A 16609-nucleotide genomic window follows, 5' to 3' on the forward strand; every position below is an offset into this window, starting at 1 on the left:
CGATGCAGCGCATGGGTAAGTGCTCACCTGGAAGCAAGGAGCGCTCAGCTCCAAAGACCAATACCAAACCGGAATATTTTCTGCTCTACTTCTCATATAGGTCATTTGTGATGCAAAAAAGGATTGAAGAAAGGGCAATTATAAAACCCTTAATGTACAACTAAAATATTTATGGTAGCCCAGCTTCCCAAAACTCACAGATCTCTTTGGATGACTAAATATACACTTCCATTATGCAGCTAACCGCAAGGTATCTGCCCAGAACTGCTAACGATAGCATGAAGTACCTTGGATGCATTTGATTCTAAAAAAAGAGTGAGATATCGTCATATAAATGGGCTAAATTCATCTCTAAATTCATGATACTGTAGGCGTTCATCGGGACCGAAATCTATAAATCTTTCATTGCATTAATTGTCTAATTTTATCAGCATTAACTGAAGGTAACTTTTTCCTCCCCTTAAGAAAAAGAGTGAAAAAAAGGTCTAGCAACAACAACTTACTGGGTTTGGAAATGCTGTTCGAGGTGACCGCGTTGCACGACCTCTGAGCAGTGTTCTGTGAAAGGGCAGCTAACCATTAGCTTGTCCAGGAGGTTATTCACTAGTATGCTGGACTTCCTGCACGTCTGGAGAATCACAAGCTTGCGGTCCATGGGGCAGAAGTCTTTTTCCACGAGGAAGTTCGTAAGGCAGGCTGTGCAGAAGGTGTGACCACAGAGCGTGTCTAAGGGCTGAAGCAAAGGTTGCAGGCAAATGTGGCATATCAGATCATCGTCTACTTCTTCGGTGTAGCTGTACAAGTGGTTTTCTTCCGGCAAATGTGCTTGGCCGCAGGTGACACAGAGTGGCGGAGAGTTGTCCTCCATTTCTTCTTCTTTCTGGCTCATAATCAGAATTGATGCAATTCAAAAGAGGGCAGACGGCAATACCCGACCCGTTTTCTATTCGTGAGAGCCACAGCGAGGGTTGTGTGCCATGGGATCTGTGGGGAAGAAAGCCGAAGGGTTATGTTCTGGATCGTTTTCTCATACCGTACTCACAGTATGTATTTGAATAGGAGGTACTCTGGCAGGTATTAGGGAAGGATTGCATCTCTGGGGTGGCAGGGTGAAGCCAAGAAGGGGGCAGAAAAAAAAAAGAGACCGTTAACTCAAGGGACTTCTTTTCTCTTAAACGTAGCTCAGTTTACACAGTTACCCTCATTGTAAAGAAAGCTATCAAAATAGGAAAAAATACTACAGGCATTTAATGGTTGAAAACCTTAAATTAGCATATAATTGCGGTTCCAGTCAGTTGATTTTGTGGTCATGTTACTTACGCTGGAAAAGCAGCGTGATGCGTAGGCAAACATTGCAGGACTGCATGCAGAAATAGAGGTGAGAACAAGGGTTACTGCCCAAGCCGCCTGCTCAGGGCGGCCGGCGAGGGAGAGCAGCAGCTTCACCTGACGCACACGAGCACGCAGACGCTGCGCACGCAGCCGGAGGGAGGACGCTCTTGGGCTCACGAGGATTTAGAGCTCGGCACCCTCTAGACCATCCTCTTCCCACAGCAGCAAGGGATCTCTCTGATTTTCAAAACCATTGAGCACAAGACCCCGTCTTTTACATTATGCACAACGGCGTTACAGGCAGCAAGAATGTATTTTGGGGAGAGCTCGGATCTTCACTATCTTGTCTCGGGGACCTGGGACCCTGCATTCAAAGCTTGTCTGCTTATTCCCCCCGCCATGGCACTGCTCTGGATGCCTCAAGTCGAGCGGTTATAACCATCTGCACCAGCATAACCAGCTCAAACCTTCATTTCACTTCCCAAAGCACCAAATACCTCCCGCGCTGAAGTGAAGTCCACAACACAATGCCAAGTACTGTGTCACTCAAAGTTAGGCCTATTACCTTAATAATTTGTATTACAGAAACCCAGTGTTTCCCTAACTACAGACCCAATTAGCTCTGGTCAGAGCACCTGCCTGCTGGTATTTTAAAGATATAAACTCTGTGGGTGGCAGCAAAACTGAAGAGTAATTTGTAGTTTTTACTTGATGAACCCCGACTGCTCGTTGGACCACTTATGTCTCATTACATCTATGCTTATTTTGATATATCGCTTTGAAAATAAACATGCAGACATAAAATATGCAATGGCCTAATTGCTACTCTTGCTTGGAAATGTAAATCTTATTTGCTGCTCTGCCGTAACACTGTACCCTTGCTTCCAGCTTGACTTAATTTGCTTAGACAATATGTCAGCCTCAGACACCCATGTTTGAGGGCAAATGAGGGAAAGAATAAAAAAATAAATCTGACTATGACAGAGCACATTTTCATATAAAATAAAACCTTATTTTTATGCAAAGCTCACGGGCTCTAAACCTGAGAAATTAAACTTTAATGTGGCAGGGGTTTTCTGACATAAAGGTAAAATAATAGCCCCACTAACACTAACCAGATGCTTAAATGTCAGACATTCACTTTAATGCTTTGCTAGATCCTATTCTTATGTAGCAATTACGCTAAGTGGCTGTATAATAATATTTTTTGCTTGCAAGGCTAAGTTCTGCATAAGCTCTGTCTCCTGATTAGCAGTAGCTTCATTTGAATCAAAGTCATCGCCTGTTAGAATTCTTGCAAATATTTAAAATACTCTTTACCGTGGCAAGTGTTTCCTTTTGTAAAAATATTCACCAGAGCTTTATGAAAGGCTCTTTGTGAAGAAAGGAACATCTTTCTGTAGTGCAGAAAACAGCTCTACCTGCTATCTTAATATAGGAATTAAAACCAGTGTTACTTATTTCTCCTACGGTGACGCACGGCACAGTGAAACAAGAGAAAAGCTGATCGTGAGGCTGAGGTGGGGACTGTTTGGGCACTGAAGTGACTTCTGGTAGGGAGCTCTTGGCCACCTTCTTGATGAAGTGGGGTGGCCATGAGCTGGTATTTGATTTACCAGTAGCTGTGTTTCGCAGGGCGAGAGAGAGAGCGAGCTCTCAGCTGATCTCTGCACCCCTCGCTCACGGAGGGAGCCCATCCGAAGCCAACAGGGCTGCCCGCAAGAATGGCAGCTTGGGCATTTGTGGGATTCTGGCTTTAAAAATAGCCATAAAATGCGCTAGAAATCAATAAAGCATGACAAAAATAGCATTGCTTCTTGAACTTTGTTCTTTCCTACATTTTGAAAATGCCTCGCACCTGGGGCAATCAGGGGACTGGGCTATATCATGCTGGTTCTGCACTCTCCTGCCACGTCCCCTTGTACCAGCACACAGAGGTGGACCCACGAGGGTGCTCTCCCCATGCACCACACACCAGAATACGGCCAACCCCAACATTTTGTTGCTTCATGGATATTCCCAAGGACAGCAACTCTTGCTCCCTGCTGGCAGGAGACCCAATGCGTGGCTCCCATCAGCTAGCCTGATGAAAGCTGGGCTCCAAGCCCTGTATTGAGGCACAGCAACAGGAGCACGGGCATCTGAACCCCTCCCAGGCTTATGCCCTAAACCTGAAAGTACCGCTCCTCCGCTGCCACATGTACAACACATCAACTCCCCTGATACGAATTAGGTACAACTGGGAATGATGCTGCGGCTCGGAAGTGACTACAATTATTTCCACAATGACAATGGAGAAAGAGAGGCATCGCTGCCCTAAGACCATGCTCTGCTGCAGCAAAAATGATGAGAGAAGCCTCAGTGGATGCAAAGCCAGACTGCCCTGGCCATATCATGGATGCTCTTTATGAACCTGACATGCTAATGCATTGCTAGTGAAAAAGTGTAGGTGCAGGGAGCTGTACCTGAATTTTACAATGCTTACATAAATTACAAATACTTGTTACAGCACAGGGAAACAAAACTATCCACGCTAATTAGTAACAGGCATTGAATTTTTAGGAGGACTTAATTCAAGTCCTGTGGCCTCCATTATTTAGAAAATTTATTGAGGACAACAACATAAATTCTGGAAAAAAAACCCCAATCTATCAGTCTCTTCTGGCTAATCTGGTCCGTGTTGACCCATGATCATAGAATCACAGAACCTTAGGGTTGGAAGGGACCTCTGGAGATCATCTAGTCCAACCCCCTGCCAGAGCAGGGTCACCCAGAGCAGGTTGCACAGGAACGTGTCCAGGTGGGTTTGGAATGTCTCCAGAGATGGAGACTCCACCACCTCTCTGGGCAGCCTGTGCCAGTGCTCTGCCACCCTCAAAGTAAAGAAGTTCCTCCTCATGTTTAGGTGGAACTTCCTATGCTCAAGTCTGTGCCCATTACCTCTTGTCCTGTCCCCGGGCACCACTGAAAAGAGCCTGGCCACATCCTCCTGACACCCACCCTTTACGTACTTAGGGTGGATGTCAGGATATTTTAGTATTTAAATATTTTAGTATTTAAGTATTATGATGAACCTTAAAGTGCTGGACATAGCAAACAATGAAATGATTGCCGTCTGTCCTTGGGAGGTGACTATACCACCACAGGAGTCAGCACGGGGGGCGTGCGATGGAGCTGTTGCACAGATTTGGTCTGTGCAATGTTTGCAGCCATTTGTATTTACAGCATTTAAGCGCTGTCATAACAAGCTACATAATTAATTTCATGTCCTTTTAGGAAACTTAAAGCCTCGGTGTTAAGTTTTACTAACCGTTCCTCTTGAACAATGTAGAAGAGAAGGAAAAGAGGATTTAAAATTGACCTGCTGATAATCAGTGCGTATTTCTACTTCTTCTATTAACTATGAATAATAAACTACGCTTTGAGCAAGGAACCCTGTACAGGTAGATGGTAAACCACTGCTAAGTGAAAAAAGGCGATTATTACCTTGCCGAAATTCTCTTCTTTGAGGTCCGTGCTTGGGGGAGGGGGAGAGGGGAAAGGAGGGGGGAGGAATCTTAGGTCCATCTGCAGTCAGTGTCAACACCACTGGCAACCTCAGCAGGGTGAGGATGTCACCTTGGCAGTCTACGTGAGAGCCGTATTTGCAGGGAGCGGTTGCTGCACGGCCGACTGGCAGGAGGAGCATTTAGATGTGGTGGTGGTGCCATGCCAAGAAAATAACACCAGCGTTTGCCACTTTGCTGCTATGCAGGATGTTTTCAACAACTTGGGTCTCAGATTTAGCATAATGGTACAGCGCCTAGCACAGCTTCACTTAGATAGATAAAATTAAGCTTGTAAGCATTTCAGGTGTTGGGACACTGCAGTAAACCAAGCTCCAGTTCAAGGCAGAGACCTGAACCACAGGAATATGGTGCAAATGATGAAGGAAGAGCACTAGGTTGAGCAGCCTGGTCTAGTGGGAGGTGTCCCTGCCCATGGCAGGGGGTTGGAACTAGATGATCTTTAAGGGTCCCTTCCAACACAAACCATTCTGTGATTCTATTCTATGACTGTCGTCCTGGATATGAATATTGCCAAGATTTAAGCCACAGGCTGGAATGAGAATGGTCACATCAGGGCATGAAATAACCTTTTTACTAAAGTGAAAGCCAGTATCATAGTAACACATTTTTTTAAAAAGTTACTCAACAGACTGCACCAGTTTGAAGGAGTTTGCACCTTACGGGTCTTCACTGCTTAGGAATTTGCAGCCACCGGAAGCGTTAAAGAGAATAACAAAACAAACGCAGACAAAAAGCATGGGCAGTAAACATGGAGAGCAGGTAGAGAGAATGCCTTTCATCTCCTCGCACAGTCAAGCCCGTAGTTGTCCCATCCCAATGAAGCATTTAGGCAACCTTAAGCTTAAATCCTGACTTACCATCAGGGTTACGCTGGCAGGAGCGTAGGGAGAGGAGGGCTCGCCGAGCCGAGTGGCAAAGCCCCGCTGCCTCCAACCACCAACCCCGTCAAATATTAACCCAGCACTTCAGGAGGCTGCACTTGGAAGTAGCGCGGCACAAAATGGAAGAAGCTTCAGGTAGCAGAAAATGAGTAACCAAGTCTAAAGGAGAAAGAATTAAGTGATGAATGATCGTGAGGAAGTGGCTAACACAGGAAGGAATAAATAGATGCCTAAAGGCCAGAGAAACAGTGATGCAGTAGCCTGGAAGGGCAGCACCCGGCTTAAATCCCAAATGGTGAAAGACAAGTCAGTGAACAGGCATCACTGGAAAATGAATGAGTGACACAGATGAGCTGCAAAACAGGTAGAGGAATTTAGCTCCGGCTACTCTGAAGTGGCGTGGCTTGGGGACAATAAAATCCTCAGAGTCAAGGGAAAGGCCGCCAGCATGCAAAGGGAAAATGGATTCTGAAAAGTACAGTAAGATCCCTAAATGTTAGTTGGTTTTGTTTGTTTGTTTGTTTTTTTCTGTGTGTATTTAAGTAACATTTTTTTAATGCTCCTGTGTTATTTTTGGACTCTAAGCATGTGCATAACAAATCCTTATACCCATTGATTAACAGGGGATGCCTTTCCGTGCCCTGTTTCTCTGCTGCACAACCCCGTAAGCCGCAGAGGTACTACCGACAGAGCCGTCCTCCTCTTCTTAGCCAGACCGTCCTCCTCCTCCTACAAATGCGCACCTCTGAATGGGTCACAGCCATCCTTTCATGCGGTTCAGCATGGCACTGCATGGTCAACACTGCTAGGAGAGTTGGCACCTTTAACTCTTTAAGGAGGCCTCAGCCCAGCCGCCAGCGGGTAGAGGTGGGCAGGTCAGGAGATCTGGGCATTGTCCCCATCTAGTGGCTCACCCACACCGGGGAGAAGAGTGGATCACAGCCCGGAGGGAGCAGAGGTCCTCCTTCACCCTCTAGCAAAAGCACAAAACCCTCGGGTTAGGCAGGGTTAGCTGTGATGACACGCAGGAGATCGTAGCCCTTACTGCTCCTGTGAGCGTCCGGGTTACAAAATCACTCCACCTATCTCATATTCAGGGTTTTATGATGAGGTACCAAGACGAATGCTTACACAAAACTATTTGCCATTAGTTAGGTAAATTTTCATGCTGTTTTAATTTATCATCTTTCATCAAACTGTTTTTCCTGGTAGCGGGCTTCCCAGCTTTCCCGTTATCATGTTTTGTGCTGCTAACTGCATGTCTCTGACTAAAGTTTTTTATAGATTACACTGACCTTACTCTTCAAGGCAGTACTTATTTTGGAGGCCATTGAGCAGCCTATTTGTTTCACAATACTGGACAACAGTTGTGGAAAACATTATAGAGTGACCCGTACTCCAGTAATACCTGTTATACAGTATTTTCCATCCAAAAAGACAGCGATTCACATTCCAAAGATCTGGCTAAAAAATATCATATGATAATTTGCACCAACCTTGGCACAGCTGCACTTAAGTCCAAAGGGGTGAGTCAGTCAGCCTAGATTTGAAACTTTGTTCAAAAGAAGGTTATAAAACACTGAAGTGCCTAAAACCTTATCATCACGTCTTAGGACCAGTGTTCCTCCTGCGTGTATCTTTCTCTCTCTTTTTTCCCCCTCCCCTCTTATTTTTAAATCTGTTCTATCTATAGAGAAGCCACAACGTTTTCTCTCTGCCTGAGGTGTAATCAGTAGCAGACCATCTCCAGCAGAGGTTTGTTATAGGCAGAGGTGAGATGCACACCTTCAGGTAAAAAGTCAGAAGCTGGAGAAGAGTTGGGGATCCCGGAGATATCGATTTAGCATATCAGAGTTCAGTCTGACTTTTAAGATTATAGGAAAGACTGTTAGAGCTGGCTCTTAGACAAAAATAATTGTATTTAAAAGTTCAGCACATCAGTACAGAATGTCTCTGGGACAACAAACAGGAGCTCCAAAACCTCTCCTCTGCCAGGCCCCAGCTTTAAAACAGCTGGTGTTTCAAAGTTATTATTAGTCAAAAAGTCCTTCTTAGAGCTTATAACAATCAAAGCACTTTGCAGAGCCTTCAGTGATGAAAGGCATTTCCAACTGAATAGAAAAATCCGACAGTACAGTAGGTGAATAACCCCGACTTTTTAAGTTGTAGCTCAAGCTGTGAAACCCAACAGAAATGTTATAGTGTGCCTGCACGCACAATAACTTCAAAAACCAGAACCAGATTTTTTGGAAAAAAAAAAAAAAAAAAAGAAAAAAAAAGGTTTTCTCTGTGGCTCATGCTGGAATTTACAGAATAAACCAATGCTGGAAAAAGTTTTTTGTTGTGGAATTATGTATCTGAAACCTCTGTTAGGAATGTATGGAAATACATTCTGCTTTTTTGTCTCTCTCTCGCACGCCCACGCAAACCTGAATTGCTCTTCCTGACGATCTCATGGATACCAAACTTTACTCAGCATGCTAAAATGAAAAAAAATTCAGCCCAGAAGTAATTTGAGAATATTAGGAACAGCTGGACAAGATTTGAGTGAAGAAAAGATATGAATAAGACAGTACGTATCCTCAGGTTAGCCTACCCACAGTATGAGGAACGAGTCCTGTGAATGAACTCACCTCAGCAGAAGGTAGTATTGCTGGGAAGCCTTGCTGCTGGCATGCCTCTAGCTGTCGAGTGCTGTGTCGCTCGAGGTAACAATTTCCGTTTCTTGCTTTTTGCAAAGTTCAGTAAACCCAGACTGGGACCAAGAGCTCATGCCAGAACTACAAGCTGGGAGTCCAAGCGCGAAGAGGAGTGGTGGCGACGCGGGCAGGCTGTGGGTAACTGCTCCTCAAAGGCACAGGGTCTACCTGCTCAAAGGAAGTCAATCATGTGGCCGAAGCCAGACTGTGCGAGCAATTATGATTGACTCCTCAAGTGCTTCCTAAACATGTGCTCATCCTAATTGACATAATAAATGCCATCGGCATTTCACATACTAAATTAGAAAATTGCCTTGCTAGTTATGTAACAAAGGGAGCGTTACCGCTCTGATTTGGCCGATCGCTCCGGCCGGCTTTGGCAGGGCTGGCAACCTCACAAATACCACAAGCTTGCTTCCAGCCATTTGAGCAAATCACTAAACTGTATTTTTGTGGCTGGATAACTGCGTGCCCCAGCCGCCTTTCAGGATGCTGGCAGCTAGGAATAGGTACAACAGTCCATTCAAGCTGCGTGAGGGACTTCATCCCTGGTCCTGGCTCCAGGTGTGTCTGCTGCATCTCTGGGAAATTTGTCTGCCCACCCTCCTTGTGTTTCAGAGCAAAGAAATGTGGGCCTGTGGACCACTATGGAGCTATGGGGTGCTCCAGCCAGGTGCTCCTCAATTCAGCCCCCAGGCATATATGGACCCACACAGGGCACATCACAACAGTGAGATATTACACAAAAACCGTACCGCTGTAGAGTAAAGTGCAAAACTTAGAATAAAATGCACTTGCTTTAAAATAAATAAAATAAAACAAAATGCTCTGCACCTTCAGTATGAATTTGGTTCCTGATTTTAACTCCATGACACTGCTTCTACCCTGATTCCCAAAGAAATAGGGCAGTTCTGCACTTATTCTGTCTCTCTGTGAGTCTCTTTGTTCGTCCCTGCTCTTTTTCTCCCCAGTACCTTTTGGATTCATTTTTCAAATTCAGCCCACTGACAGAATGGCAGAAGCCTCCATATACATGAAATTATCACAATTACCACGAGAATAGGTGACTGGGCAGGAAAGAGAAAAAAAAAAATAATGTTCCCACAAAAAGCAAGGCTGCAGAGTAAACCCAAACCATACTGGATATCAAGACAGATAGGCAGGAAAAAGGAGCTATGTATAGCCAGCCCTCAAGAAAAATTAATGTTGGAGCCACATCACATTAGACAACGGCACAGGGAAGTAGTGTTCACTAATTCTTCTGCTCACTGAACCCCAATATGTAATCCAAAAAGCTTGTTCTCCTTCTCTTCCCCATTTCCACCTTCCATGCCTTACCACGCACAGCAGCACAGGCGCTGAGACAACCCATACAGTCTGAACAAAAAGGTTTCTCCCTGGGCACGTCCCTTGCTTTCTGGCTTCCTAAAGGGTGGGTGCACTTCCTACTGCGTTCCCAAGGCCAAATGTCACCAGCCTCTTGGAGAAGAGCAAGATGCCCCTTCCTCCACCGTGCATCGTTCAGCTACTCTCTGAGCTGAAAGAGCGCAGCAAAACTCCCCGTGACCCTGATCCATCGGGGGAAAAATCAGCCCTCGATGTGACTGCAAGCTGCTGCCAGCATGCTATGGTAAGGGGCTAGGGGGGTACTGGGGCGCAGAGAAAAGGGGTTCATCATGCATGGAAGATGGAAGGCACACCTGGATGGTGGCACCCTGGTTGCCAGTGGTGCCTATTTAGTCTCAGAGAAGACTTGCTTGTCCCGATTAGGATGTTTTGCTCACTACGCTTTGAAGATTCTGTACCTTCAGACAGCAGGTAAGTAATCTTGTTGACTTCCCAATCTGCGGGACAAAGAACATCTCCCAAAAAAATCCCACCCCACCCTCAGCACCCTCTAAAACGCTTTAAAGTAGCCTTTGTCTCTTTTGTGGTGCCAACTCCAGTGTGGTTGGTGAGGATAAAGGACAACCTGCCCAACTCACTCGCAGCTTCGTGACGTGCGAGTGGCTCAGCCCGAGAGCACCTGAACTCCCCTGTTCGATGTTCGCTCCGCATGGACAAACACAACAAACACAACAAAACCGCTGCAAGAGCTACCAGCATCTGCACGAGCAACCCGGCATGCCGACCACGTGTCCTCTGCGCAGGCCTGCCCTACTTAACTGGAAAATAACAACGCAATAGGCAAAGAGAAATGCACGGGAATGTGAAAATCTTAACTTAATACAGATTCACAGTAAGTCTTAATCTCTCCTCGCAATCCTCTCCCAGGGCCCCAAGCGGGTCAGCAAGGCAGACAGGCGATGCCACCTCTCTGCCCCTCAGTGCCAGGGGCGGGAAGAGCTGCTGGAGAGGGAAGGAAAGGGCAGGGGCAGAAAGCAGTGCGGAGGACTTCTGCCCCGGGGGACACTGAAGCCTTACACCTCACCCCGTCTCCCACGGCCACGGTGCCTGCCGCCCTCAGACCACGCAGCACCTTCTCACATGTGACCACGAGATAGCATTTAATAACCGCAAAGTGCAGAACACGTGAGGGAGAACCCTGCTAATAATACCTAATGAAGCAAGCTGTGCTTTAATTACACCGTGCCTTTACAACTGCTCCTCTGATCCAGGAGTCCCTTAATGCTTGACAAACTACTTAATGAGTTCTCACAACACCCCGTGGGGACCTTTTTTAGGAGCAGCCCGCAGCACGGTTAGGTGAGGAGGGGAAGGGGCAGCTGGCCGCTCCCATGCCATGGGGGGACGCCACAGCTCCTGCGATGCCGATGCCCGGCCTCCATCGCAAGAGTCCTTGTGCAGCAACGGGGCCACAGAGATGCTCTCAGACCTGATCCGAGGGAAAGCCCTCACCAACTCCTGACTTCTGGGACTGCATCCTCTGCTTGCTGACCATGCACTCATGGCGGGGGGGGAACGGCAGCAGCTTGCAGCATCTGGCTCCCTGCTGTGACTAGTCTGAGCAACAGAAGCGAGTGCTTTAGTAAAACCTCTGGCCCATTGCACTCAATGGCAAAATTAAGTGAATTCAATGGAGCAAGGGTTTAATCAGCTGTATCTCAATTCTACTTATGTTGCGCCTAACTCCAGTACTATGATTTATATATAATTATTATTATTAAAGATTATATATATAATCTATCATTTAAGTTATAGATCTGTAAATGCCTGTAACAAACTATAGCTCACTATTTCCTTCTCCTGCCACTGGAATCCACAAAAAATCACTGAACACACAAATTCTAACCAGAAAAACAGTCTCTGTTGAAGAGCTGCATGAAACAGTGACGCTCTGCTCTTTGAAATAATGCAATCTGAAAGCATTCCCTGCCACCCAGTCACAGCTGCCGGGGCCCAGTCCCATTCAGGAACCGGGAAAAAGGAGGGGACAAGGCCAGGCAGGGTAGTCAGCAAATAAATTTCAACAACTTAGGAGTGCAGTACAGCCCAGAGGCAGCCTCCTAAATAATAGGCAGGCACACAATATGCAGCTGCAAACAGAAATTTCAGGGAGCAAGGGAAAGAAGCTTGGATGAGCTTGCGGGCATTTTGCAATGCCGAGTGCTGAATTTTATATTTAAGAAAAATGCGGTGTTTGAAAGAGGGAAACGTATTGCACGCTGAAGAGGCTGAAGCCAGCAGCCCAACTACTTGTGGTCTGACTGCCGGCTTTCTGGTGCTAACACCGGTTACTTTTTGGGTCTCGAACAAACAGCATGCTGCCTTTCACTCAGTTATCTCTCTTACGAAGTAGTGCTGACAGGGCCCATTTATCTCTACCGATAGTCCCTATTGCTCGTTTGGGAGCGAGCTGTGTGCTAGAGCTTATAACCCTCTTCCAAATGGAAAGGACTGGGCAAACACGAGGTATCGCAGCAGGGGTGGAAGCAGCTCTCTAGCTAAGGCTGTGCAATAGTTTCCATTCCAGGGCACTTTTTCGCAGCAGGCTAATGACTAAGATCCCTGTCCAACAAATGCCTCAGCAAATAAATTTTGTTTATTACAGTGACCAAGCCCTCAGCTACTAAAACACATCCTCTAGAGCCTGGTTCTGCCCTCGCCTGCTCAGTGCTGGGACACGGCAGCCCTGAGTATGATACTACTCGCTGGACTTGATTCGTCACTGCTTTAATTGGAGCTTTGTGGGAACTGCCCGATAAAGTCCATTGCTAATTAACATGCATGGGTTGCTGATGGCCTTGTAACATTCTCCTTAAAATAAAGAGGCTTACTAAGGTTTTGTCAGCCAGGACACGCGAGTGACACCAGCCTGGGAAAGATAGTTAAGTCTGTGGCTGAATTAATATCTGCTTCCCGAACCGGTTCTGTGGGTGTGGAGACCAACTGTGGGCTGCTTAATCCCCTGATGAGAAACCAATTAGGAATTACGTGCTCAAACTGTCCTGCTTCCTGCATCCTTCCCCACGGTCAGATGTGAACTGCTGCATGTAGGCAGGCAAGGGGATTTTTTTATTCTTTGAAAATCCTCCTACGAATCGTAGCTACTTCAGTGTCTCAGACCCCTTTTGACTGGATCTAGACTGCGATATTCTTCTAAATAGCAGTAGGATGATCAGCTGACTCCTCAGACTGTAACTATGAAACCCCACGTTCTTCCTGTGTGAACTGATAGTTAAATATATAGTATAAAAAGCTACAAACAAAAATCTGGAGAACAGCAAATAAAATAACAGCATCACCCATATTTTTTGCCATCAGCGTCTCAACAGTATCTATATCATGTAGCTATAGGCGTGGAAAGCAAATGACTAGGGAACAGACAAACAAAAAGCGGACTGGAATTATATCCAAAAATCAGATCAAAATCTACCTGCTTTCAGACAAGCCATTTGCTGAAAAGATGCATCAATCCAGACAGAGAAGTAGTCATCATCCCTTAATAAGAAATTACTGGCACATGGAAACCATTGTTTCACTAAGGCTCTTTGTTTCAGTAAGAATGGTGCAGGTGTATTAAAGTAAAACTGGAGGACCAAGGAGAGGGCTGCCAGGAGCCGATAGACAGGTAGGAAGTTTCAGGGTGTTTAGCTCCTTGATTTCCTTGTAAAGGAGTAATTGGTGTTTACTCAGAGGGATGACAACAGTACAAAGCTGGAGGCAGTTGTACGTGACAGGAGCTGCCAACTAACCGTTCCCTGAACGTGAACCGAAGGTGACAGTTTCTGGTTCCACGTCGAGTTCCCTCGAATCACGTGATTCAGGTAACGATCCTTTTTACAGGTTCAGCTTGAGCCTTTGGGGAAAGCCTCGGAAAGATCGACTGCATCTTTGCGCATCCCAGTTTTTAGAAGCAAAAAGTCCCGTGGAAGAAGTGGACGTGCCCTGCGAACAAGGGCCAAGTCAAGCAGCCTTGCGTGATACCAATGTCTGGCCATTTTAACCCGAGAGGCCCTTTGTTAGCTTCCCAAAAGGCTCTGGCCACAGCGTCCCTCAAAACCAGCCCCAGACCTCCGTCTGCCCGTGCAGTGCGAGGCCGGGACCGACAGCTCCAGAAATAGCGGGCGGCTTCCCTCCAGCAGTCAGCCTGGAGGAGACTCTCTGCATCTGAAAGCCTTTACTAATTTACCTTCCTGCTGGAAACAATGTAGTTTGATTTCCTGGTTCGCAGTGAAATGAAGCTAATCTATCATCTCATCCTGCGTGCAAGATTTATTCGCGTTTTGCAAAAGAAAAGCTGTGCTGGGGGAAGATGCCAGCACCTTCAAACTTCTTCCAAAAGACAATTCAATTTTCTCTTCTGATAGACGATCACAGCCCAGAGCCAGGAACATTCCTTTTTCCAACTCTGTGCTACAATGAAGTCCTGATGCAGTTAATGTTCAAACACATGGGCTTGGAACGGCCTTCCCAAAAGCAGAACTCGTGCGAGTGAAGGGGAGGACGTTTGTATGGGACCACAAACAAGTAAGGGAAATTAGCAGCAGGAGAAGGAATATTTTCAGGTGACAAGCAAAAGATAATGAAGAGACAAGCTTCCGCAGATTGATTCAATTTATGTTTTTGGAAAATACACATAGGCTCTGAGGTTTGGGGTGGAAGAATAGAAAATGGCAAATTAGTAACAGATTACTTCCTTAAGAGGAATTTTCAGTCTCAGGAAAGTGGATGGGAGTATTGAGGATACAACTCCTTGCAAGGCAGCAGCTTTCCAAATGCCTGACGGTGAATCCTAGCTTTTATTTATAGATCATCATTTGTGCTTTTCCAGCAATAGCAGATAACAGACAGTGCTGATTCAATAAAGTGGTGGAGCTGCCTTGATGTCGTTCTGCATGAACCTGAATGAGCAAACAAAAAGCGCTTTGGAGGGTGGGATGAACAGGGAGCTCCATTCCTACAGGAGACGATGGGAAAACAAGTGCCTTGTGTAGTGCTCAGTACAGTCACCAAAGGTATTCTTGCTTTTCCTGCTCTTGGAGGAACCCTTTCCTAGCCATCAGGCAGCAGGGGAAAGCATGAACTACAAGTGTAATATGCACATCTTTCCTGTTGGGGTTTTTTTTTTTTTGTGTTGTTTTCCCTTGGTAGGTGTCAAAGCAACGCAGATCTTGATGCAAGCAGTCCATCCCTAGTCATTAAAAACACCCCAAGACGTGCCTAGCTTTAAATGTTTGAACAGGTCCTGCTGATTTATGTACTTGGACCTCTACTCTACTGTGTGTGCTTCAGTGTGCGAGGATGTCCACGTATCCTCATGGCAGTCCTGGGTCCTACATTGGCATGTCCACGCATGTACCATGTTCCTACATGGACCATCAGGGTCACCAGTAGAAATGAAACTTATAAAATGCTCTGCGTATTCGCATGTATTCGCAGGTTTGCAACCATTGCACGTATCTGTACTGAATTACACGACGATTTGAGTTACAAACTGAGCATAAGTGGAGGAGAACATGAGCTAAGGTAAAAACTAAACCAAGTTTTCTTTCTCTCCTCACCTCAGGTGCAGTTATATGCTTAAAATCACACTGCAAGACACAGCAGGGGCAAATGTAGCCTTGATTTACCTCCTACTGTAGGCTGCAGCGAGACTGTGGGTTTTAACCTGGGGGAGGGGAAGAAATGGGTTTCCAGAGGATTAATAAAACGACGGGCTGAAGCAGCTGCAGTACAAATGGCACCTCTCCACAGACAATCGGTTGGATTTTAGCACACTTTACTGAAGAAGTAAACCTTCTTAGCAAAAGGAAGACAGAAAACCAAACACATCAAGCTAACAAAAAGGCAATGAAGTAAGCATGGCGCTCTTGCACGTCTGTGTGAACACAAGTAGTATTTTAACACCAGCTACCAAGGAACGTAAGATAGGTACGTTATATGGCCTTCTCCAGGAGATTATGAAAATAATCCCGGCATTAGATTATGGGGAGACTGAATCGCTAATGACCGACACAGTAAATATTCATCGCTGCCTTGCCGCATGGCGCTCTCCCTCCTGCCGCAAACCGGGGCCGGTTTGTTTGCCGGAGCATTTCCTTCCGCCTTTGCTCCTCTGGAACAATCTGTGCCCAACCAAAGGGTAAAAGCATGAACAGTACAAAAAAACCAATACAAGCCTTTAAACTCACGTGTCACCGTGTCTCTTGTCCACTGCTGGCGGAGTCGTGCGGGGGTAAAAGCACGGGTTTGGGGCAGGGACACCGCGCTCAGCCGTCAGCCCCGGCTCCGCGGGCAGAGAGCAGCCGCCTCAGACGGGGGAGCCTGTGGCATGACAGAAGGTACAAAGAAAAGCTGAATTGCAGAAACCTGGGCAATTTAAGGTTTAGAAAACCACACCCTCCCGGTCATTTCTCCCGCAGGCAGATAAGCGTGTGCAGGCTGCTCAGACAACACTGTAATTTGAAGCTTTTACTTTTCTTTCCGGCATATATCAAAGTCCATTTTCAGTTTGGCCCTTCCTTGCGTTTCTTTTCTTCTTTCAGCCTTGCAATCAAAACTGTTCAAATTTAATTAAAGTCAAGGGGACCATCTTGAAGGTTGCTTCAAGACAAAAGATTCCTCTTGTCTTTCCCCTTGGAAAAGGAAGACGAGGCCCGCAATCTCTAACCCCGAGTCCATGCTTTGGAAGCTGGATCTTCACCTTGCTCCTGCACACTTGAAG

At 46.2% G+C, this 16609-nt stretch overlaps 1 protein-coding gene across 5 annotated transcripts in view; it reads right to left on the bottom strand.

The window, feature by feature from the left end:
- The window catches only part of LNX1 (ligand of numb-protein X 1), a 128634-nt gene that overhangs the window by 69039 nt on the left and 42986 nt on the right, over positions 1-16609 (bottom strand). For 4 of the 5 annotated variants that reach the window (XM_063336455.1, XM_063336456.1, XM_063336453.1 and 1 more), the window contains 2 exons: positions 16077-16209; positions 504-984 (listed from right to left, as the gene is read on the bottom strand). In XM_063336455.1, coding sequence (XP_063192525.1) covers positions 504-889 — 386 coding nt within the window. In that variant the 5' untranslated portion in view covers positions 890-984; positions 16077-16209. Of the gene's footprint in view, positions 1-503; positions 985-5758; positions 5849-16076; positions 16210-16609 lie in introns of those variants that run through there. The other variant, XM_063336454.1, reaches the window with a different exon arrangement.

Source organism: Chroicocephalus ridibundus, chromosome 5 (genome assembly GCF_963924245.1).
Source record: "Chroicocephalus ridibundus chromosome 5, bChrRid1.1, whole genome shotgun sequence".
Lineage (NCBI taxonomy): Eukaryota > Metazoa > Chordata > Aves > Charadriiformes > Laridae > Chroicocephalus > Chroicocephalus ridibundus.